We start from the raw sequence: 21,775 nt of genomic DNA, 5'->3' as shown, positions 1-21,775 counted from the left end.
AAGACAAGTCAGTTTAAAAAAAGAAGTCAGGTGTTGTTTGGGCCCATTTATTATTTGAATAATAATAAATGAATAGGTAATACAGTCACATGGTTCAAAATTCAAATGTACAAAAGGGTATATAGTACTAAGTCTCCTCCTTCCTCTGTCTCAACTTCCTGGTTCCCCTCCACAGAGGCAACCAGTGTTACCCGTGTCTTCCGAATATGCATCTATAAGATATGAAAATGTGTATTTATATGATCCTTCCCTGTAAAACACAAATGGAAGTGCCCTATACACATTTCTGTGCCTTTCCTTGTTCATTGGAAGATTATTCCCTATAAAGAGATATAATTAGTTTTACAGCTGTGTAGTATTGCTTTGTAAGGCTGCATCAGAATTTATTTAATCAGTCTTCTAGGGACGACAGTTCTGCTGCTTCCCATCCCTGGCTATTTGTAGAGGGACCCCCAATCCAGACTGCTCCCACCCCCCCCTCCACAGGGACAACCTGCCGGGGAGGCTCCACCCCCAGGCCTTGGCTCATTTGCATGCTCACACGTGATTGAACCCCTGGCCCTATGACTGGAGTCCCTGGTCTTCCTGCTTCTCATCCTTGGTGCCCACCCAGCTTCCCATATTGGCTACTGCAGAGCACAGAGGGCACTGGTCACGCACAGACTTGGCACAAAATGCCCACTCCTCATTACCACTGTGCCCGCAAAGGCATCTAAAGTGCTAACTTGAGCTGCTGCTGTCTCCATGACCATCCTCTGCCAGAGAATGCAAGACAGGCCTACACAAATGGGCAGAAAGAACTGTGGGGAAACACATTGTGCCCCAGGACGGGGGGTAGGGGCAGCTCCCAGACACAGGGACACAGACGGGGATTGTCCTCTCAAACTAGATGTCCCTTGCATTTTGAGACTTCCAGAGGTCTAGAACCAGGAGAGGAGACCAGAGGTGAGAAATGAGGGCTGAGTAACATCCCCTCAGGACTGGGAGGGAAATCCCAGGATTTCATAAGAACAGGTAGGAACAGGAGGAGGCTAGGTAAGAGGGGAGAAAGAAAGAAGGAGGACTAGGATGAGTGGAAACATGGGCCAAAGAGCCCCTTCCAGCTTGATTCCTAGATTCACGGGCCTGGCAGGAACCCTGCCCCAGGGCCTCCTGGCGGTTATCCCCATAGCAGAGCCCCCATCCTCACCTCCCAAGTGAGGACTGAGGAGTCTCAAGAGAAACCTGGGGTGGCTAAGAAGATTTGGGAAACCCAGAAAGCAAAAATAAGAGGAAACAAAACAAAAAACACCAAAAACAGGAGTCTTCTGGAAAGTTTAACCATGACTCCAAGCTCCTGGCTGGCCATTCCTTTCCTCTCTGCAAGAGGAACTTAGTAGGTCTGGGGTCAACAGAGCTGAGAGCCCCCGGTGTCAGGCATCACAGACTCAGGATGCTCCCAGAAGGGAGGGGGAGGGAAGGGAGGACGATGGGAGAAAGAGGACCCCCGGGATGTGAGGAGGGAGAAGACATAGGCTGCCCTGCCCAGTGCCCATCCCCTCCCCTCCCCACACTCCCTGGCACTGGGGTCCCAACCACATTTCCCATCCACCTAGTTGTGGGAGAAGCCCGCGTGGGAGAAGGCAGGGAGGTGGGGGGCACAGGCCGCAGCCTCGGGGAGGCAAGCCAGGCGGTTGACCTCACAGGTCCCAGCATCCTGGTCCTCCCGGAAGTAGACGGAGTCAGCAGAATCAAAGGAGGGGTCCTGGTCAAAGAAGTTGTAGGGTCGGAGGAAGAAGCCCACGCTGTTCCCCACAGTCACTGTGTTGGGAATGTCCTCTGCATGGGGGATGTGCAGGAAACCGGCTGTCACCCAGGCCACCAAGTCCTAATGGGGGCGAAGAAAGAGGATCATGAGGTCTGGCTTTGCTAAGGACACGTCCGCCTCTCCCAGGATTCACTTTGGCAGCCCACCTTTGCTCGAGAGGATTTTAAGTCTTTAAACATTTTTCCTACTAGTCCAGAAATCAACGCATAAATGGTCAATTTCATATTCGGAGCAACACCTGCCCCCCATCCCAACCTGCACCCTCCATCTCTGACATTCCCCATGACATCACCATCAGCCTACACACCCCCAGAGGAATGATGACACCCACGGGCAACTTCAGCTCCTTTCCCCTGACTCAACGAGAGCTCCCAAACTCTGACAGAAGGAGGATGAGGAGGGAAGATCAGGGTTTGGGAGGCAGAAATTAACTTGGAAATTAATGCTTTAATGGTCAAGCCAGCAACAGAGAAGCTTTAGATATAAGACATGTGGTCTTCCCTGTCACTTCCAGCCCTCCTGAGTCCTGGGGCCCTTAAAGGACTCAGTCCACGACGCTGAGACTTAGAGAGCTGTAGAGTCTTGAGGATAGGCTGGAGCCTCAGCCACTGTCTGCAAATGAACTTCCAGCTTGGGAAGATTCCCTCAGCAGGTAATGATCAGATCCACAAAAGCACAGAAGGCAGGAGTCAGCTCTGTCCTTGAGGAGATGGTTTTCAGGGACCTCCCCGAGAGAAGGTGGGGCTCATCTCTGTGTCCCCGAACCCCTCCCTCTGCCTCCCACAGCCAGCTGACCTCTCCAGCTATGGTCTCATTGTTGATGAAGTCAGCGAAGTCCACGGTGGGGGCCCAGGGGTCATTCTGATGGAAGATGCTGCTGCTGCGGGGCTCTGCCTCCTTCCGCTGGGTCACAGCCAGCTGGTACCTAGAGATGCTCTGGTCAGGCCTCCATGGTCACTAAGCCCATCCTGCTGCCTGATCATCATGGAAGGGAGCTGAGCCCATGGACCTCAGCATTCCCATCTCATTCACACAGTCACTCTGACGCCACCCTGGTGGGTGGCCCAACATCATTCCATGTCCTCCTGTTCATCCCTTGCCATTTCACAACATGCCCCCCCCCCCCAAACAGAAAAGACTTTTCCCACCTGGGCTTTAGCCTTCCAAGGGGACCATGTATCCACTGTGGGCCTTTGGATAACCAGGAAATCCTTTTTGAGCTCTTACCTCACTCACTCACCTCGTGTACAGTTTGAACTGAGTTCCCAATTGCCCCTCCCAACACTCCCTTCCCACTCTCATCCCCTCCCCGGCCCCACATGCATACCGCACCCCATCACCCACCTCGCCCAGCTGACAGCTCTCTCCATGGAGCTGTTCTGGGGCAGGGGCTCCCCAGCAAAGCTGACTGTCTGGATGCGGTAGCCCCTCGGGTGCCCCCACTTGTTGCTGTGATTGCTGGCCAGGTACAGGTAGCGAGGGGAGGGACCTCCCAGGGGGAAGGCGGCCTGCTCCTCCGTCTCCAGCAGCTTCCGGGTCACCTGCAGCCTCTGTATCTGGTGCTTGGGGCTCCAGGGTACCGCCGTAGGGACAAAAGCCATGTCCTCAGCCCAGACCCAGTTCTCCAGTCCTGCCAGGGTGAAGCGGAGATGGTGGGGGGAAGGGGGAAAAGGGAGGACTGGTCATGCAGCTGCTCTGCCCCCTCTGGACTCTGTTCCCTATCTGGCTTCAGAGTGGGGGCCAAAGAGAAAGCCAGACTGAGTGTGCCCCCTGCTTCTCTCCCCTCTCCCCAAGATGTCCCAATCTTTCAGCCAAACCTGTTGACCTGTGAAATATTTCTTCAAGGATTTCATTCCTTCATCCTTTCACACTCATTAGTGGAGAGGCCTGTGCTCAGCGCTGGGGACACACTGATGAATGAGACAACGTCCTTACCCTCCTGCTCTCACAGAAGCCCCAGAGAGGCCAAGCCCTGAAGGGACTGTAGTGTGAGAGGAGCACATTCAAGATTGAAGGGTAGAGGAACACAGGTCCAGGCAAGAAGAGAGGCCTTCCTGGGCCACTTTTCAGCCCGGCCTTAGGGGATGTCACCAGCAGAGAGACCACGGCAGGGCGTTCTAAGCAGGGGCAAAACAGGAGCAAAAGCAAAGAAGCGTGACTGTCACATGTGGTGTGACATGGGCAGGTGTGTGGCTTAAGCAGCACAGGGAAGAATGGGAAAGGCAGGCAGTAGCTGTCCTCTGAAGGGAAGGGCCTTGTAGGTCCTTCTGTGGACAGGATCCTATAGGTGATGGGGAAAGTGGGAAGCGTGTAAGGGAGCAGGCTGGCATGGGCTGCTAGGTCCCTCTGAGCGCAGGGTGAACCATGGATCTGAGAGGAAGAAGAGTCGAAGCAGCAAAGAGAGGGCTGGCGCCCACAGGGGACCGGCAGCGGGGCCAAGCGAGGGGTTGGAGATATTTCAGAGGCAGAAAAAAGTCTGGTGATGAACTCAATGTGGGGAACGACAGTGAAATGACCAGGACTCCGAGGCATCATGTAACCCTTGGCTCTCTGTGACCACCAACTGCAGGAACTATCTGGAATATTCCACAGTATCCACTCTACCCCTCACACTTAAATGTATTGTGCCCAGAGATGGAAACTCAGGGAGGAGAAAGGTCCACCTCCCAGGGAAATGTATACCCCGGGGGCGTTCCACGATTGGCCTGCAGGTGCCAGGGACTCTGCAGAATGCAAACAGATCCTCCCCAATACCTACACTGCAGGCTAGACACAGATAAGCTGAAAAGCAAATGGCTGCCTCACTGAAGTGGGACCCATATAAGTGCCAGGGAGGGAAGAGGGCAAAGGGGACCCTTAGCCTGGATCCTGCTTCTTCTCTGAGCTTAGCTGTTTCCCAAGATTTTCTGATGAGGTCATGTGGAGGGTGGGTGGCAGCTCTGCACCCAGCCAATGAGCTACGATCTCAGTAAAATTCAGCAGCTAACTCTCTCCCAACCAGCAAAAGAGGAAGCATGAAACTCCAAAACATATACTCAGATCTTCCTTTCCTGGAAAACTTCCATCAACCCCAAAGCAAATAGAGGCAACCCTTCAGCCCCCTATCCGGGATCCTGGCCTCCGCCAGGATGTCTTACCTCCCACGTCCAGATCCACCTTGAAGTGGGCACTGTGGGTGTGGACCGTGCCCAGCGTGTGCTTCCCAACCTGGTTTCCATATCTTCGGGCAGCACCAAAGAGGAACGCTGAGCTGATGTAGCCTGTGGCATGGAATTTGACTTCGATGGCCCCATTGGGGTGGAAGACCATATCCCACACGTAGTCATAGTTGAGCAAGGTCGACACAGATCTGAAGACCAGCACTGTCTCCACAAGGCCCCCAAAATAGTGGGAATGAAAATCTGAGTGGTGTCGCCTCAGGGGCAGGCCCTGGTTCTGCTCAAACACACAAAAGGCATCATGTAGTGTCTTGGGGGCTTGGGACTCCAAAAGGACGTGCCAGTCCACGTAGGTGGCCAGATAGGGGCAGTCCACCCCACGGGTCAGGGGCGTGGAGTACTTGCCCATGCCAAAGCTGCCGTCCATATAGTGGGTCAGCATTGCTGCTGGGGAATTTCCACCATAGACAGCCAAGGCCTCCTGGAGGCTGATCTCGTAAGCCAGCCGTTCTCCCTGGAATCGGATGTCAAAGATCCTTGGGCCACTGAAAGCTCCGAGGCCAAAAGAGAAAGTCCACAGTGAGGAGGCCACTTGACTCCCCTGGACACTGAAGCGGGGGCCCTGGGGATGGAACTGCAGAGGGGGAGCCGGACCCGGAGGCGCCTGGGACTTCAGGGACCAGGACCCACCTGTGCCGTTGTCTGGGATCACCACCACGTTCACCAGGCCGGCCTCAAACTGCTCCTCCAGATGGGCCAGACTCTCATAGTAGCGGCCTTGAAAGAACACCTTCTGGATGGTCCAGCGAGCAGGGTCCAGAGCCTTGTGGTCTACCAGAAGCTCCAAGCCTATGGGGTGCAGGAAGAACCCAGCCCCTGAGATGTTGTAGTAGAGGCCAAACCAGGTGGCCCTGTCCCCTGATTGCAAGCCACGGGGGACTGTGGTCATGGTCACCAGGTTCCCTCCTTGGTGCTTGTAGAAGCAGCAGTGGTGGAGGAGACCAGCAGCCTGGGGCAGCTCTCTGTTGAAGATCATCTGGTCTATGTCCAGGTACTCTCGCATGAGCACGGGGCGTCGGTGATAGGGCAGGGAGCCCCCGTGACGCTCCACAGTCACATCCCGCAGGTAGGAGGGGTGCGGCAGCGGCCCCACCAGCAGCTCAGTCACATTGGGCTGGGCTTGTCCACCAAAGAAGACGATGGCCAGTGCCTCCCGGGCAGGCGGGGGGCTCCCCCTGTCCAGGTGGGCCAGGGCTGCAGCCTTGGGGGGCAGCTCCAGCTCTACCGAGAAGATGCAGTTGTCTGAGGGTCTGGCTTGAGCTGCATCCACCAGGCCTGGCCCCAGCTTCTGGGTCAGAAAGCCCATCACAGCCGTCAGCTCTTCTCGGCTCAGGTCTGCAAACAGCTGGCTCTGGCCAAGGTGTGTCCAGGGCTGGGCACTTGGTGATACGGAGGGGCAGAGGGGAGGCAGGCTGTGTTCACCACCATCTCCTCCCCTGCCAGCTAGTAAGACACACACCAGGGCAAAGATGGTGATGACAGCCAGAGCGAGGAGCACCAGGGTGGTCTTCTGGTTCATTGTCCCATGAACATAGAGACAGAGGATTGAACCAAAGTGGAGACTTGTATTCTCAGGCCAGCAGAAGAGGGTCTCTTTTGCTCCCTGTACTGGTGGCTCCTAGACTCTGGCTGAGGTTCTCAGTATTCCGACGCAATGGAGACTGAGGATGGGAAGAGCATGGGAAGGCTGGGGAGGGGGGCGGAGCGGGCTGGGGTTGGGAGGCGGGCCTAAGGCAGGGCAGCAGTGATTTCCACAGACCTTACATGGCTTTGTGTTCCAGGCTCCAACTCATATTCTGCTCTCTGGGTCAGGGTTGGAACAGGGGAGAGCTGGGGTAGGAGGAAGGGGTGGTGGGGATTTCAAACTAATGCAGCTGACCGGCCTGAGCACAGACATGCACTGACATGCGCAGAAACGCTGGGGAGGAGGCAGCCCCTCTTTCCCCTCCGCCCCACTTCTTTCCCCTCCACCCCACTTCTTTCCCCAGCGCCCATTTCTCAGGGCCAGATGTTCCCTTTCCTGCAACTTGGAACTATTGTCCTCCTTCCAAGGAAACCCCACCCCCAGCCCTTCAGCTTCCCAAGCAGCATTTCTTGGCCAGGTCTGTCCCCCTTGCCCCCTCTCCTCCATGGCTAATTTCCTTGGCCAGCGTCCTTAATATTATCTGGGGGATTCTAGATACTTCAAAAGTCAAAGAGAAGAAATTCAAGTAAAAGTCTTGTAATACTTTTTATTATAAATTACACACACCATCAGTTTTTACAAAATTCTATCTATTCTTCCATTTCAATGCACATGCATTAAAGAAATGTCTGGTATAACATTCACCAAATGTGAATGTTAGCTGTTTCTGAGTGGTAGAATTTGTGGTGTTTTTGCTTGAGTATTTTAATAACAACGCCATTTGTATAAATTCATCATTTTTAAAAAATGAACTGGAAATAAGAATTAACCAAAGGATATATGGGGGTTTATGTGGTAGGAGGTGGTTTCCCAAGGGTCGAGTGTCAGGGGAGCAGAAAGTGGGAACAGAGAGGAAGGTACATGTCTCGGCACCCCCTCTCTGCCCAACCCATGTCCCACCACACACTCAGCGCTACAAGTCTTGGTAAGAGAAAGGGGGCAGGTCCGGCACACAGGCCGCCAGGTGGGGGATGCAGGCCACATGATTGACACTGCAGAGCCCAGCATCCTGGCCCTTCTCAAAGTAGACGCTGCCAGGGGAGAAGATGGAGGGGTCCTCATCAAAGAAGTTATAGGGTCGGAGCAAGAAGCCAACTCTGTTCCCCAGAGTCACTGTGTTGGGGACATCCTCAGCGTGGGGGATGTGCAGGAAGCTGGCTGTAACCCAAGCCACCAGGTCCTGCAGGAAGAGGAAGAGCTGGAGACTTTGGAGGCGAGACCCAGAGAACCCCCCCCCCCCCTCAGCCACAATCCCCAATCTCCAGTCTCAGCCCTGCTTCCACCTCTGCCCAGCCACAGGCCCAAATAACAGGCGTGGTAATCCACGTGAGAAGCTGTAGGGTGGTCCCAGGGCTAATCTCACCCCCAGGAGGGATGACCCATGCTGGTCATCAGGGAACTCCCTGGCCCCTAATCGAAGAACTGGAAACCTACCATTCCCTCCATCCTACAGCCAGGGGCCGGGCAGCCAAGATACCAGGCTTAGGGGAGCTCCTTTCCTCTGCCCCTAGGGCTACCAACCTCTCCTAAGAGGGTCTCATTGTTGATGAAGTCAGCAAAGGCCGTAGTGGGTGTCCAGATGTCATTCTGGTAATAGATGCTGCTGCTCTGTGACTCCTCCTCCTTCCTCCGGGTCACCACAAGCTGGTATCTGACCAGGAATGTTGTAGGAAGGTGGTGTCAGAAAACGTCAAGGGCCTTTACCAGCCCAGAAGTCCTTTGGATCAGATTCTGTGTGAGACCATTCCCGTCCCATATCTACTTGGATCTGAGAAGAGGTCCAGGGGTGAATGATCGAGGTTAGTGAGTTGGGGTCTTCAAGAGCTGGGATGGGGAGGGGACCAGTCCTTCCCTACCACCCAGTGCCCGGGGCCCTCCTCACCTCCCCCAGCTGATGGCCCTCTCCATGTCGCTGTCCAGGGGCATGTGTATGCCAAGAGGGCTGTGGATCTGGATTCGGTACCCGCGCTGGTGACCCCAGGAATTAGTCTGGTTGCTAGCCAAGTAAAGGTAGCGGGGAAGGGGGTTCCCCAAGAAAAAAGCTGTCAGGTCCTCCCTTCCCAGGACCTGCCGAGTCAGCTGTGGGCGCTGCAGTTGGTGCTCCGGACTCCAAGGGGCTGCCACAGGTTTAAACACCACGTCTTCAGCTACCACCCAGTTTTTCAGCCCTGCCAGGGTGAGGGGAGGGAGAGGAGTTCCACAGCAGGTGAGACAGGTCCCTTGTTTTCTCCGTGATGCCCCCTGCACTGGCCTGCCTAAGGGCAGCAGAGCTCATCAGAGAGCACTCTGCGCTGGGAGCCGGGTCTGGACTTGAAGGCTAGCCCGCCTTCTTTGAACCTGCCCTGTCCAACAGTTACCACCGGTCACAAGTGACTCTTTCAATTTAAAAATTCAGTCCCTCAGTCACACTAGCTACATTCCAAGTGCTCAATAGCTGCACGTGGCTAGTGGCTAACATATTGGACAAGGCAGACATACAACATTCCATCATTGCAGAAAGTTCTATTGGCACTGGTCTACCCAATAGACTTTGGACCAATTATTTGCTTCTCTGATTTCTCACTTGGTGAATAGCTACAATGTGCATAAGAAAAGCTGTTCTGTGGCTGAGCTCTATAAATGGAAAAGCACACACAGGTGGCTAATAACATTCTTCTAACTATGAAAGGGATATTTGTCTTGGAGAAGCCGGCTGGAAAAACCCAATCCCCTTCCGTGGTGCCCTGCATCCTCCTCCTGGCTCTGAGACTTTGATTTTTTTCTCAATATGGCAGGTACCACTTTGTCTTTTTTACAAAGGAAGTAGATTTATATCTTTAAATTGTCTGGGAGATCCCTGGAACACTTATACTCTTTCTGCAGGTTCGGACTGTTAGTTCCTTTTGGCATGACTCATATGAATGTGCTGGCACACAGGGAACTCTCCTGAAGCCAGTGCCCCTGCCGGTTGTCCTGTGTGCAGGGGCCTGACACAGACTCTCTGGCCCACAGCACCAGCCTGTGCTGCACGCTGGTCCAATAAATGCTATTTGATTTTATGTCCTAAGACAAGGCTCTTCAATGCCAAAATGCTGGAAAGAAAACTTCAAATCAGAAAATAGTCATATTCCAAATATGTCAAAGAATAACCTAGTTAAAATGCATGATTTAAAATAGCATTTCAATCATGCTGTTTTCTTAGCTCTCTCCCCTCCACCCGCACAGCGCACACACACAGAGGCACACACATGCCATCTTTATACTCAAGAGAATATGGAAATGTTTCACAAGAAATATGCTGAGTTACAGTGCATTATACTTGGGCAGCCACTTCCTGACCCATCTCCCCCCACCCTCCTTAGTTTCCGTAACTGTAAAATGGAGAGGGTCTGATGGATTCCTAATTTTCTTTCTGGGCCTAATAGTCTAACTTGATAAGTTAATTATTTTCTGTCCTGGACAAAAATCTGTCAGGAGCTTTAAGTCCCCTTTGTGCTTAGAGCCCTACTTGAGAAATCCCTTTCTACACTTGCAGCAAGCCTATTGCATGCCTGCCATGTCACCAGAGCCCACTGTGATGATATGTGCTGGCAGGAATGGGATGGTCCTCCCCAGGAGGCGGATGGGGCCCCTGTCTTGTATCCTCAGTTGTCTGAAATCCTGTGGAGCAGCCCCCAGCTAGCACCTCCTTTTCTCAGGCCCCAGGACCACCTCCACTCTGAGAAGCTCTTTAGACAGACTACTCCCTATCTCTGTTCAGGCCCCTGCTTTCCCCACCTCCACTGACTCTCAGAATTAGGAAGAACTCAGAGCCCCGACTCCAGCCGTGTCCAGCCTCAGACAGGCCAGGCAAGTTCACCACCCACAGACAGGCTAAGGCAGCCAGCTAGTACAGCGCAGCCATTACGTTTGGTTTCACAATTGCAGCGGGTCAGAGGGGCTGGGCGGGGGAGCCCTCTCTACCTTTTGCCAAATACCCAGTAAGCCCAGTATTTAGGCTGACTGCAGTTGAATACACTCAGATCAGTCCCTGTTGTTACCACAATAAATTGTGGTGCTGGAATGCCACCCTTGCCTCTTCTGGCTTGATGTGCGGGTCTCCCTTCCTTCTGGCCCACCCCAACTCTCAATCCTCATTCCCTGGGCACTCACCTGCCACATCCAGGTCCAGCTTGAAGTGGAAGGCATGCGTGTGCACCGCCCCCAGCACTCGCTCCCCAACGCGGTTCCCAAAGAGGAGGCTCTCCTCGCCCCCGCTCAGGAAAGCTGTGTTGATGTAGCCCGTGGCATGGACCCGCCCTTCAAGCGCCCCATTTGGGTGCAATACAAAGTCCCAAATGTAGTCATAGTTGCCTACAGAGGACACAGACCTGACTACAAGGGCCGAGCCAGCCAAACCACCATAGAAATGACTCTGAAGGTGATTGTGGTGCCTGCGGAGGGGTAGTCCCTGGGCCTCCTCAAACACACACACAGCCCCCGGGAGCAGCTGGACTGCCCCTTTGCCCACTAACACGTGGATGTCCACCATGGTAGACTGATAGGGGCAGTCCACTCCCCGCACCAAGCCCCGGCTGTGAAGGCCAAGTCCATAGCTGCTATCCAGGTATCGGGTCATCATTGTCTTGGGTGAATCGGCACCATAGATAGACACACACTCCTGGACACTGACTTCGTAGGCCACTCGCTCACCCTTGAACCGAACATCAAAAATCCTCATGCCACTGAACACCCCATGGCCAAAGGTAAACGTCCAAAGGGAGGACGCCACTAGGTTCCCTTGCACACTGTACCGGGAGCCCTGAGGTGAGAACTGAAGAGGGGGAAGAGGACCTGGGGAGACCCGCGATCGCAGCGATGAGGCCCCAACTGGCAGGGGTAGAGGAACTCTAACCACTTCCAGCTGGCCAGCCTTAAACTCCCATTCCAACTGACCCAAGTCTGCATAGTAGCGCCCAAGGTAGAAGACCTGCTGGACAGCCCAGCGGGCAGGGTCCAGGGCCCTGTGGTCCAGCAGTAGCTCGAGCCCCACAGGGTGAAGGAAAATCCCAACACCTGAGATGTTATGGTAGAGGGCTATCCAGGTAGCACGGTCCCCTGAGCGCAAGCCACGAGGGGTGGCGTGCAGAGCTGCCAAAGTGGAGCCACTGTAGTTGAAGACAGAAGCCAGGAAGACTGGTGCCTTGGGGAGCTCCATCTCTTTCAAATGCTTCCACATCTGGGCAGACTCAGTTCCCAGCACGGGGCGTCGGTGATAGGGCAGGGGGCCCCCGTGACGCTCCACAGTCACATCCCGCAGGTAGGAGGGGTGCGGCAGCGGCCCCACTACCAGCTCAGTCACATTGGGCTGGGGTTGTCCACCAAAGAAAACGATGGCCAGTGCTTCCCGGGCAGGCGGGGGGCTCCCCCTGTCCAGGTAGGCCAGGGCTGCAGCCTTGGGGGGCAGCTGCAGCTCCACTGAGAAGACGCAGTTGTCGAAGGGGTGGGCCTGAGCTGCATCCACCAGGCCTGGCCCCAGCTTCTGGGTCAGAAAGCTCATCACAGCCGTCAGCTCTTCTCGGCTCAGGTCTGCAAACAGCTGGCTCTGGCCAGGGTGTGTCCAGGGCTGGGCACTGTAGGATACAGAGGGGCAGCGGGGAGGCTGGCTGGAGCTACCTTGGCTGGTCAGCAAGACATAGGCCAGGGCAAAGACGGTAATGAGGGACAGTGCCAGGAACACGAGGACTACCTTGAGATTCATGGTGAACGCTGAAAGCCGAAATGAGAGTCCCACCAGCTGCTCCTTCAAGTTACTGACATCAAGTCAGGGTTTATATTCAGTAGGATGGATCGGAACAGTGAAAACTCCACCCTGTGGGCTGGACGGGAAATTTCTGACCTTGATTTATATAATTCTGCTCCAATTTTCTGTTCTGTGGTTTGGCTCAAGGTACCACTTCCACGTGCATAGCCTCTCCCCATCCCTGAACTCCTCCCGGCAGCACGGTCAGTACCCACTACCAATCTCCATCATTTAGACCAGATTAGAGGGCATTTGTATATACACTAAACTCTACCTTCCACCCAGAATGGGTCTGAGGAAGAATGCAAATCTCAGACACCCAATCAAACCCCATGTACTATATGCAACCACTCTAACTGTCCGCTTTCCTACCTCCTGGCAGGCACTCCCCCCCCCCCCCCACAAGTATTTCCAGGATCCACTACCCAGTTCAGCAGTAAGCACTGTGTTCTGCCAGATGCCTAAGACCAAGCCCTTGATCTGTAGTCTCAGGCCTCTACCATCTAATCGGTGAGAAAGGAGTGGTGAAGGCCTGGGCGCAGCAGTCAGATTTGTACACCAATCGCAGGTCCCTAAGCTGTGTGACCTGAGGGGAGTTACTTATCATAAGTCTCAGTGTCCTCACCTATAAAGAAGGGATAAAACTACCCTAGAGATTCATGGAGAGTAAATGCGATCAGGCATGTAAAGTGCTTAACAGTCTGACGCGGGGTAGGCATTCAAAAATTGTCAGCTACTCGTACTGATCTCTGAAACAGAATTGAGCAGATGTTCCTCCGTTGTTCAAGACCTTAAATCTTTTTTTGCAGAGACAACAGATACCAGATCATTGGATACCAAAATGCTACTCTGCAAGGTGGAAGTTAAGGAAACTTTATTTCAGAGGGAGCTAAGGTCCTAGATAGCCCTCCAATTCATTTGAAAACCAAAAACCAGAAGTCCCTGGCATCTCCGCAAGAAACTTAAGACATTATTCAGATGGAACTTTTAGTATAGAGCAAAGAAAATGACGGGGTCGGGTGTGCCTTGAACCAGGTAATTCCCCACACACGGAACTAGAGCAGCCTCTACTGGCAGTTCATGGGTATCACTGGGGAAGGAAGGAAGGAAGGAAGGAAGGCAGGAGCTGGGATCTTGTGAGGGTAGAAGGCAGCTTAGGTTTGGGAAGAGCTAACTTTCATTTAATTCAGACTGAAGACAAATGAAGGACCCACCCTTGCCTCTTGGTAGGCAGAAGCCTCAGCCTTTCCATTATTCCAGAGAAAAGAGGCAGCTCAGTTGGTATAAAGACACCCAATAGGGTGGCTGGAGGTATATGCGGAGGTGGGTGTCCCAATGTGCACACATGTAAGTGTGGGTATGTCCCTGGCCATCAGAGCATCGCACCAGGGTCTGCAGCTTTAGAAAGAGGTCAAAGTACCTGTATTTTTAATAATTTCTTGACATGGTAAAAGAATTTTACATTACGATCCAAGGGTGGTAAGGTGAGGAGGAGGGACATGGGAACAATCCAACAAACAAAAAGGGAAACTGAGAAACACATGGTGGGAGGACGGAACAGTTTTAGCTGGAAGGGGTCTGAGGGTGGCTAGGGGCATTGCCCAACTAAAATGCAATTGGTTTGTTACTGAGTACTATTCATGGGAAGACAGCATCCTAACTCCTTCTCTATAGCATACTGGGAGGAAAAATGATGCATCCAGATGGAAATATGATTGGGGGTTGGAAGACAGAGACGGGGGTAGAATAAAAGTCAGAAACAGACACAGAGAATCACCAGCAGACTCTCCAGTAGTGGTAGAATAAAAGTGGGGGTTGATGAGGGTTAACACAAAAGCTGTAACAAGTGACATCTCTGGAAGATTTGAGAGATAAGAGGCAACTCTTCTATGGTTTTGACTTGCCCAGCAGATTTCCACATACACACAATGTGTACATGCATGTGTGTGCATGCACACACATATACACACAAGTGACCGCTTTCCCTGGAAGCACAAAACTATAAATAAGAAAACATTTTTCCCAAAGGGAAAACCCAGTAGGAGCAGCAGCATCTGGCCTCACAGCTGCAGACACCCCCACCCCAATTTACAACTGGCCTGGGAAGAGGAAACCGGGATTCAGAGGACCAGCCTTTGCAAAAATGCCCCAAAGGACCCGAGTCACAGAGGAAGGGGAACCCACTACCCCTGCTTCTCATCTCTCAGTTGTCCTCCAACTCACCAGCCTCGGGCACCAAGAGGCTACAATATCAGGAGACAATGGGCCCTGGTGGATGAGGACTAAGACACCTAACACCTTCTGAACGGGGGGTGGGGGGGTGGTGTGTGTGTGTGTGTGTGTGTGTGTGTGTGTGTGAGTGTGACAGAGACAGGGTTTGGGGGGTGGGCAGGGCTGGGGGGAGGGGAGGGCATCAAGTAACAGAGTAGGAAGGCATGTGTGTGCTGCATGTGTGTACGTGTGTGTATATCACGCACATATGTGTATGTGAAAATCCTAGTTATAAAAACATCTGAAGCAGCTAGGGACTTGGCAGAAGGTCTAAGGTGTACCCAAAGTCATCACCAGGGCAACTGTGGCAGGGAGGATGCAACGTCCCACAGTGTCAAGGGACACTAACCTCCCATCAGGAAGAAAGGAGCTGGTCCCCCCCACCCCGCCCCAGTTCCTACAAAACACCTAGCACTCTCCTTCCAGTTCCCTCAGCTTCTAACCAACTAATCATCAAGAGGAAGAAAATACAAAGCCCAAGACACAGGAGGGAGCCAGGGAGAAAAAACACAAGTATTCTTGTGCCAACATCCTGTGCACACAAACCTGGAGGTCTCCAGAAATTAGGACGGGGGGCGTGGGGTATTAGGGAAGGAAATAGAAGAGTTCCTGAGGCCTGAAAAAAGAGGTAAACACGTCACAGAACTACATGAGAGTTTCATTAGACTCTAACTAAAAACAGAGAGAGGTGTGATTACTACTTCCAGCCAGTTTCCCCATCACGATAGTCATGTAACAAACCAAGGCAATGTCGGTCTTGAGCCAGACTCACAGAGTCCCCTGGCCCTGGCCCTGGCCTCAGTACAGTGTCTCTGCATTGCTGCTCCGGGGCCGTTTGATCTTCTCGATATTTTTCAGGATCATGTCATGTAGAGTGACCTGGGAGAAGAGGGATCAGGGACTCACATGTCTGCTGTACCCCTACCTCACTAGGAAAATAAGACACCGCCACAAACTCCCAAGCAATCACTCACATAACCCGGATCTCACTCACTTGAATCGGAATTCAGCATGGCTGCCCTACTACCTCTCTTATACCCCAGGCACATCTGGGTATATCCAGGGCCCAAGAGTCTAATAAATAACATTTACTGAGCACTTAACATACCAAGAATTGCACTGGGTCCTTTAATGTGTTAGAGATGAAGAAACTGAAGTTTGAGGTTAAACTTGCCCAAGGCCACACATTACAGGTAGGATTGGTTCTAAACCTAAGCCTGACTCTAACGTCTACATCTTCACCCCTATTCTATGTTGTGCCCCTTCTCATCCAGGTAGAAAGAAGAGAGATGCCCAGCTAGATACCTTCAATGACCTCATAGCTCTCAACACTCGGCTAATGGGCAGAATTTGTTCCACTCATTTTACCTCCACCCCCCGCCCCCCATCTCAACCCCCAGAGAGTGGCAAGAAAATGGTCACCAGAACTAAGAGAAGCCAGAGCAACTGTGGGCAGGGACCAAGGTTACTTACATATTGATTCCTTAGCTCTGATATGATGAGCCGAAGGCTGATATATTCTTTCTCATCAATCTCTGTCACGGTGCGGCGATAGTCCTCCTGAGAGTGGGGCGGAGAAAAGGCTAGTTCCCAAAGCCTGACTGTCCCCACAAGACTCTTCCCAGGAACAGTCACTCCTCCCTGTCCTACCACTTCCACCCTCGGCCCACAAAACCCTTACTTACCACATGGGGATATTTAGCTATTTTAGAAACCAATTTGGCTCTTGTAATATAATATCTGGAAGGAGAGAGAAGAGGAGGAAGCTGCAGGAGACCCCGGACAGTGCTTACCACCTCACCAGCCCGCAATTCCTGGGCCAAGCCCAAGCAGCCCTACCTAGATATCTGGTCCAGATAAGATGCAGCTTCACTCTCAACAGTTCTTAGTTCTGCAACTGTCTCCTCCTGAAAAAACAACTGAGTCAAAAGTCACTTCCATATCACCCCAAGGCAGACCAAAGAGAAAGGGAAAACAGAAAAGCAGGGGAGATGAGATTATCTCCCAAACCTTCCTCTCCAGTTTCTAATGCAAGCACATTACCTGAATGGACACCCCAAAGTTGTTCCCATCTTCTATCCTAGGAATCAGAAGTTGTACCCACATTTTGACCTGGAGAGTGAGGGGACCAAAATATACATATGAGGACCTTGGCCTTTTCTACTGAAGCCATGAAGTATACAATTCATGCTGCTGGGGCCAGATGTCAGGAGCACAGGAGCCAAGATAGTCTTCCAATTCCCACATCATCTCCATGCCTCCAGCCCCATATCCATCATCTTGCATAGTTCAAGCCAGGCTATTTGGGGTCAGCCCCTGCCTCACCGTGTTGCATTTCTCGATCAGCAGCCGGATCTCAGGCTTCACTTTTTCAATAATGTCCACCAGCTGCTGGTTGCTTTTTAGCATCCCATTGGGCATCACGAACACCTTGGTTCCTGGCAGGGACATGAGGAAGGTTAAATGATTTGGATGGAAGGGCAGGACATAGCACTCCACCCCTTTCTCTCTTTCCCAGACCCATGAGATGCTATGACCTCTGCCTTTTATCTGTCACAACTCTATCTATAAACCTTGACACCCCCAACGAAATCAAAAAAAGAGAACGCATGGATTAACAAATGGGTGTCTAAAGTATCCCAAAACTCTGAAGAATAAGGAAATTAAAATATGCTCTATAGACTTAATGTACCAATATTACTGAAGAGGAAAAAATGATATGGAACTGTGACTTCTGTGAAAAATCTGTGATGTGTAGCCACCTCCAACCTCTCTCCCTTGGCAGTCCACACTAAGACAAACCCTCCCTATTAACTGGAAAATTAGGTTTACAGTGCTAAATAATGACAATGCTTGGAGGACTTGGGAATGCTAACATCTGGGAAATAAATTCAGATCCTGCTTCCTGGCCAGGAGGACACAAGATTCATCCTGCATCTCAGGGCTGCAGGCCAGGAAAGACTGGGGTGGGGTATAGTGAAGGGAGCTCTCACCCTGGAAGGCCTCTTCGCATTCATCCAATCTTCGCTTCTTGTAAGTGGGCTAAAGATACAAAAAGATGGGAATTAGCCTGCTCGACACCTACATCTCCATCATAAGCTACGCTTCGAGCAAGTTTAATCCCTTCCTCGACCCCATTATTAATTTACACACAATTTACTAAGTACATACAAGGCTTTAAGAGAAGATTCTTGGGGCCTCCCTGATGACGCAGTGGTTAAGAATCCGCCTGCTAATGCAGGGGACATGGGTTCCAGCCGTGGTCCGGGAAGATCCCACATGCCACGGAGCAACTAAGCCTGTGCGCCACAACTCCTGCACTCTAGAGCCCGCAAGTCACAGCTACTGAGCCCACGTGCCACAACTACTGAAGCCCACACGCCTAGAGCCCATGCTCTGCAACAAAAGAAGCCACCGCAATGAGAAGCCCGTGCACTGCAAAGAAGAGTAGCCCCCGCTCGGCACAACTAAAGAAAGCCCGCGTGCAGCAACGAAGACCCAACGCAGCCATTAATTAATTAATTAATTAATTTAAAAGATTCTTGCCACAAAGCAACTTAAACTCTAGTTGGGAAGACCAACCTTTCAAGAAATATAACAAATTAAGCAATTAGGGGGAATTCCCTGGTGGTCCAGTGGTTAGGGCTTGGTACTTTCACTGCCAGAGGCCTGGGTTCCATTCCTGGTTGGGGAACCAAGATCCCACAAGCCGTGCGACATGGCCAAATAAATAAATTTTAAAAATTTAAAAACTGAGCAATTGGGCAGGGGGGATACTATAAAAAACAGGAAAAATGAAGCACTGAATGCAGAGTTACGATAATTAAGGGAATAAGTACAAATCCGCTGGTTCCACAAAAAAATGCAATATTCAATCAACAAACATGTATTTAGCACCTGCTATGTACTAGGAACAATGCTAGGTGCTGGGGATACAAAGATAATTAAGATAGTTTCTGCTTTCCAGAATTGCAAGTTCTATCAATGAGACAGTAATGCAGACATAGAACAATACAGTACAGTATCATCACTGTTATAATAGAATGTGGATATATAGCTGATAAAGACTAGGCACTAAAGATACACAAAGACTAGGACTGCAGTTACACAGCAAGAACTGTTCATTCCATAACAACACTCAAGACACTGAAACGGGTAAGAAAAGTCTTGCCTAGAGCCCTGGGGACAGACCAGATCACCTGAGGGAACCTGCAGCTATTTGTCCTATTTTTAAACTCACTCTAACAGAGTAGCATTAACATATTCACTTCATACTACAAATGAAAATCAGGATCTAAAGGGGGTGTACTTTAGTCATAACATCTGTAAGAATCCTCATTCCCAGATCCAAATCTCACTGTTCCCTCTGTGTATGTTCAAACTGAGCAGGGAATAAAGAACAGAGAACCTATTGCTTCCGAACACAAAGATAAATATAGTACACTTACACCGTCCAGTCCATCATGGCTATTGGTGAGAAGAATGGGGTCAGGGACTGGGAGATTCATGTCTGAGTGGATCTGAGTTAGGTCATGGATGTTTAGGATTGGTTCCTGAAAGAGAGAAGCCCACCCCCAAAACATTAGTTTTTTCAAGATGAACAAAGAAGTATTTCATTTAAAGGGCAAGAAATGAGAGCGCTTTACAGTACAAAACAAAACAGAATTAACACATGATTTGTCCCATTTGACAGAAAGACCGGGGGCAAAAAAATGGGGGAATCTGAGGAAAAGAAAAGCGTCTCTCACCTTCAAAAAACTATCAAGTTCTAACAATTTCTTTGGGAAAAAATTTGCCACCAAGTCTTCTGCCTAAAGATGAGGGAAAATACAACCGAATTAGTAACTGTGGGAGGAAGGTCTGTCTCTACAGGTATCTCTCCTCTGGGGAACTCCCGACTATTAACTAACACTCATTTTTCTATTTATTTCACTCACCTCACTTGTGATCCGCTCCCTGAAAGAATCAACCTAAAATTAATAAAGAAAGCAATTCACTAAGAGTAAGTCAGTACCTGGCAACAGAAGTATGGGCAGGATGGGGAAACCCAAATCCAACTGTCTTCCCCTCACCTTGTAATTGTAATGAGAAGCTGAGAGGCCCCCAGACTGCAAATACTTTCTTTTTCTGAGGATCCATTTCTCCATCTCAGGAGAGGGAAGCCGGGCTTGAGGGCAGCACCCGCCTGTCTTCCCTCCCTCCCTCCCTGTGTCTGAAGCTGTCTGACTTTGAGAGCAGACAAAAGACAGGTAGGTGGGGGAGGTGTGAGCTCACAAACGTGTCAACCACCATCCAAACCTGGCCCAGTCTACGAGGCAGGCATGATGCCAAGGGCAGGGGCAGCAGCAGCGCCCGGAGGCGGGGACGCTGCTGGGCTGGGGGACTTCCAGCTGTCACTGGCCTAAAGAACTTAAGTCCACCACGTGTCCGCGGAGGTCTCCCTGGGCTCTCCACTATTAGACGGGGTACAGAAGGCCATCCCATATTATCCTCTCCCCCGATGCCGTTCCGGGAGTGGGGGGCTGGGCTGAGCCGAGCGGAAGCTCAGGGCTGGTGTCCCCAGGGAGACAAAGACGCCATGGGGAGTGGGTAGCCGGTCAGACTGCTCGGGGATCGAAGCGAGGATTAAGGAGGCCCAGGCCGGTGCCGTTACCTTGAGCTTCACTTCCTGATCCACCTTCAGCAACGAGGCCATGGCCGGGCCGGGCCGTGTCCGCTCCGCTGGAGACCGGAGGCGCTGTGGGCTCCGGGGAGGGCGTCAGAGGCAGGCGGGAATGTCGGCTGCTTTCGGGACGCAGCCGCCCTCGCTGGCTCACTCACTGCTCTCTCGCTCCCTCCCTTCGTGCCGGCCGTCCGTCCGTTCGCCCGCCCGCCCGCCGCCTGTGCGTGCCGCCTGCTCCCTCTCTCGCTCGCCCTCCCGGCTTTCGCCTCTCACGCCGGAAGTTACGTCACAGCCAATCGCCGGGAGCCCGGCGAGGATGCGCACATGCGCTGCGCAGCCGCGCTGAGGTTCGGCTCTGGACATTCTTATCCCCCGGTTCCTGTGCGTTCTACGGGTGAAATAAAAGGGAGTGCGGTCAAGGGTGGTTTCGTGAGATCTGAGGCTCAAAGAGACTCGGGGATTACTTGCGTCTCTGTTATCCCGGCACTCGCCTTCTCCGAAGGGACCTTCGGAGCCGCTGCCGCCTCGAGCGGGGACCCGACCGATGACGCCGTCGCGCCCCAGTGACGTCGGCCTGAGGAAGCTTGACGGTCCCCGCGCTAGGTTTGGGGCGTCTAGTCTGTGATTTCTGCCGCATCCTCCTCTTGGCCGAAGCTCTAGTGTTAGGCTGGAGCCTAACAGAAGACAAGTCCTGTTGCACCAGGCTTCCCCACCTTTCTCTGCCATTTAGCCACTTAATCTCATACACTTCCAGACCTCAGTGACCAACTGCCTGATGGATGGGCAAATTGATGCCTGGAGGCCGGTAGTGCTTGTCCAAGGCTACACAGTGTTTCCAGAAAACCCAAGACCAGAACTCAGATCTCCTAACTTCTAGGGCAATGCTGTATCCATTTTCCTCATGGAAGTCAGAGACTCTAACTCTTAATTCACCCACTCACATGGTCTCTTTTTTTTTTAAAGTTTGATATGTACATATGTTGTTCATATCACCGGCATTTATTTATTTATTTATGGCTGTGTTGGGTCTTCGTTTCTGGGCGAGGGCTTTCTCCAGTTGCGACAAGCGGGGGCCACTCTTCATCGCGGTGTGCGGGCCTCTTCACTATCGCGGCCGCTCTTGTTGCGTAGCACAGGCTCCAGACACGCAGGCTCAGTAATTGTGGCTCACGGGCCTAGTTGCTCCGCGGCATGTGGGATCTTCCCAGACCTAGGGCTCGAACCCGTGTCCCCTGCACTGGCAGGCAGATTCTCAACCACTGCGCCACCAGTGGGGAGCCCCCTCATACGGTCTCTTAACATTGGTTATTTCTCTCTAAAATGGACTAGGCTCTGAGACAGCAGTGTCTCAGAGGCTAGAAATAATGTCACT

At 52.1% G+C, this 21,775-nt stretch overlaps 3 protein-coding genes across 4 annotated transcripts; all 3 read right to left on the bottom strand.

The window, feature by feature from the left end:
* Window positions 1-33: 33 nt before the first annotated feature.
* AOC3 (amine oxidase copper containing 3) lies at window positions 34-6,661 on the bottom strand. Its single transcript, XM_059907272.1, has 4 exons — window positions 4,945-6,661; window positions 3,152-3,437; window positions 2,603-2,732; window positions 34-1,867 (listed from the first exon to the last, which is right to left on the bottom strand). The coding sequence occupies exons 1-4, from the start codon at window positions 6,542-6,544 to the stop codon at window positions 1,592-1,594; spliced, it is 2,292 nt and encodes a 763-aa protein (XP_059763255.1). The 5' UTR covers window positions 6,545-6,661; the 3' UTR covers window positions 34-1,591.
* Window positions 6,662-7,278: 617 nt separating this feature from the next.
* AOC2 (amine oxidase copper containing 2) lies at window positions 7,279-12,853 on the bottom strand. Of its 2 annotated transcripts, XM_059907273.1 has the most exons (4): window positions 10,841-12,853; window positions 8,592-8,877; window positions 8,231-8,360; window positions 7,279-7,889 (listed from the first exon to the last, which is right to left on the bottom strand). In XM_059907273.1, exons 1-4 carry the CDS (start codon window positions 12,426-12,428, stop codon window positions 7,623-7,625), a joined length of 2,271 nt encoding a protein of 756 aa, XP_059763256.1. In that variant the 5' UTR covers window positions 12,429-12,853; the 3' UTR covers window positions 7,279-7,622. The 2 variants fall into 2 exon arrangements, with proteins under 2 accessions (XP_059763256.1, XP_059763257.1); XM_059907274.1 differs by lacking the exon at window positions 7,279-7,889 and having other exon boundaries at window positions 8,268-8,477.
* A 474-nt stretch (window positions 12,854-13,327) lies between these two features.
* On the bottom strand, window positions 13,328-20,765 carry PSME3 (proteasome activator subunit 3). Its single transcript, XM_059907299.1, has 11 exons — window positions 20,395-20,765; window positions 19,679-19,711; window positions 19,490-19,552; window positions 19,190-19,294; window positions 17,735-17,783; window positions 17,067-17,179; window positions 16,785-16,853; window positions 16,581-16,648; window positions 16,427-16,481; window positions 16,215-16,301; window positions 13,328-15,620 (listed from the first exon to the last, which is right to left on the bottom strand). The coding sequence occupies exons 1-11, from the start codon at window positions 20,434-20,436 to the stop codon at window positions 15,540-15,542; spliced, it is 765 nt and encodes a 254-aa protein (XP_059763282.1). The 5' UTR covers window positions 20,437-20,765; the 3' UTR covers window positions 13,328-15,539.
* Between the last annotated feature and the right edge of the window lie 1,010 nt (window positions 20,766-21,775).

The sequence above is a fragment of the Balaenoptera ricei genome, chromosome 20 (assembly GCF_028023285.1).
Source record: "Balaenoptera ricei isolate mBalRic1 chromosome 20, mBalRic1.hap2, whole genome shotgun sequence".
Taxonomy (NCBI): Eukaryota; Metazoa; Chordata; class Mammalia; order Artiodactyla; family Balaenopteridae; genus Balaenoptera; species Balaenoptera ricei.
This window is presented reverse-complemented; position numbering and strand designations above follow the sequence as displayed.

Bases quoted from the DNA above. Each gene is read 5' to 3' on its own strand.
- AOC3 (XM_059907272.1), bottom strand. From the start codon at position 6,544: ATGAACCAGAAGACCACCCTGGTGCTCCTCGCTCTGGCTGTCATCACC. The intron at 2,733-3,151 runs GTGGGTGATGGG...GAGCATCTCTAG, and splicing joins AGAGCTGTCAGCTGGGCGAG to GTACCAGCTGGCTGTGACCC. The intron at 1,868-2,602 runs GTCAGCTGGCTG...CGCCCCCATTAG, and splicing joins ATGAGACCATAGCTGGAGAG to GACTTGGTGGCCTGGGTGAC.
- AOC2 (XM_059907273.1), bottom strand. From the start codon at position 12,428: ATGAATCTCAAGGTAGTCCTCGTGTTCCTGGCACTGTCCCTCATTACC. The intron at 8,878-10,840 runs GTGAGTGCCCAG...TCACCCTGGCAG, and splicing joins GCTGGACCTGGATGTGGCAG to GGCTGAAAAACTGGGTGGTA. The intron at 7,890-8,230 runs GTTGGTAGCCCT...CTCTTCCTGCAG, and splicing joins ATGAGACCCTCTTAGGAGAG to GACCTGGTGGCTTGGGTTAC.
- PSME3 (XM_059907299.1), bottom strand. From the start codon at position 20,436: ATGGCCTCGTTGCTGAAGGTGGATCAGGAAGTGAAGCTCAAG. The intron at 17,784-19,189 runs GTAAGTGTACTA...TTGTATCTTTAG, and splicing joins GCCATGATGGACTGGACGGT to CCCACTTACAAGAAGCGAAG. The intron at 16,854-17,066 runs GTGAGGCAGGGG...CTCACTCTCCAG, and splicing joins TGATCGAGAAATGCAACACG to GTCAAAATGTGGGTACAACT.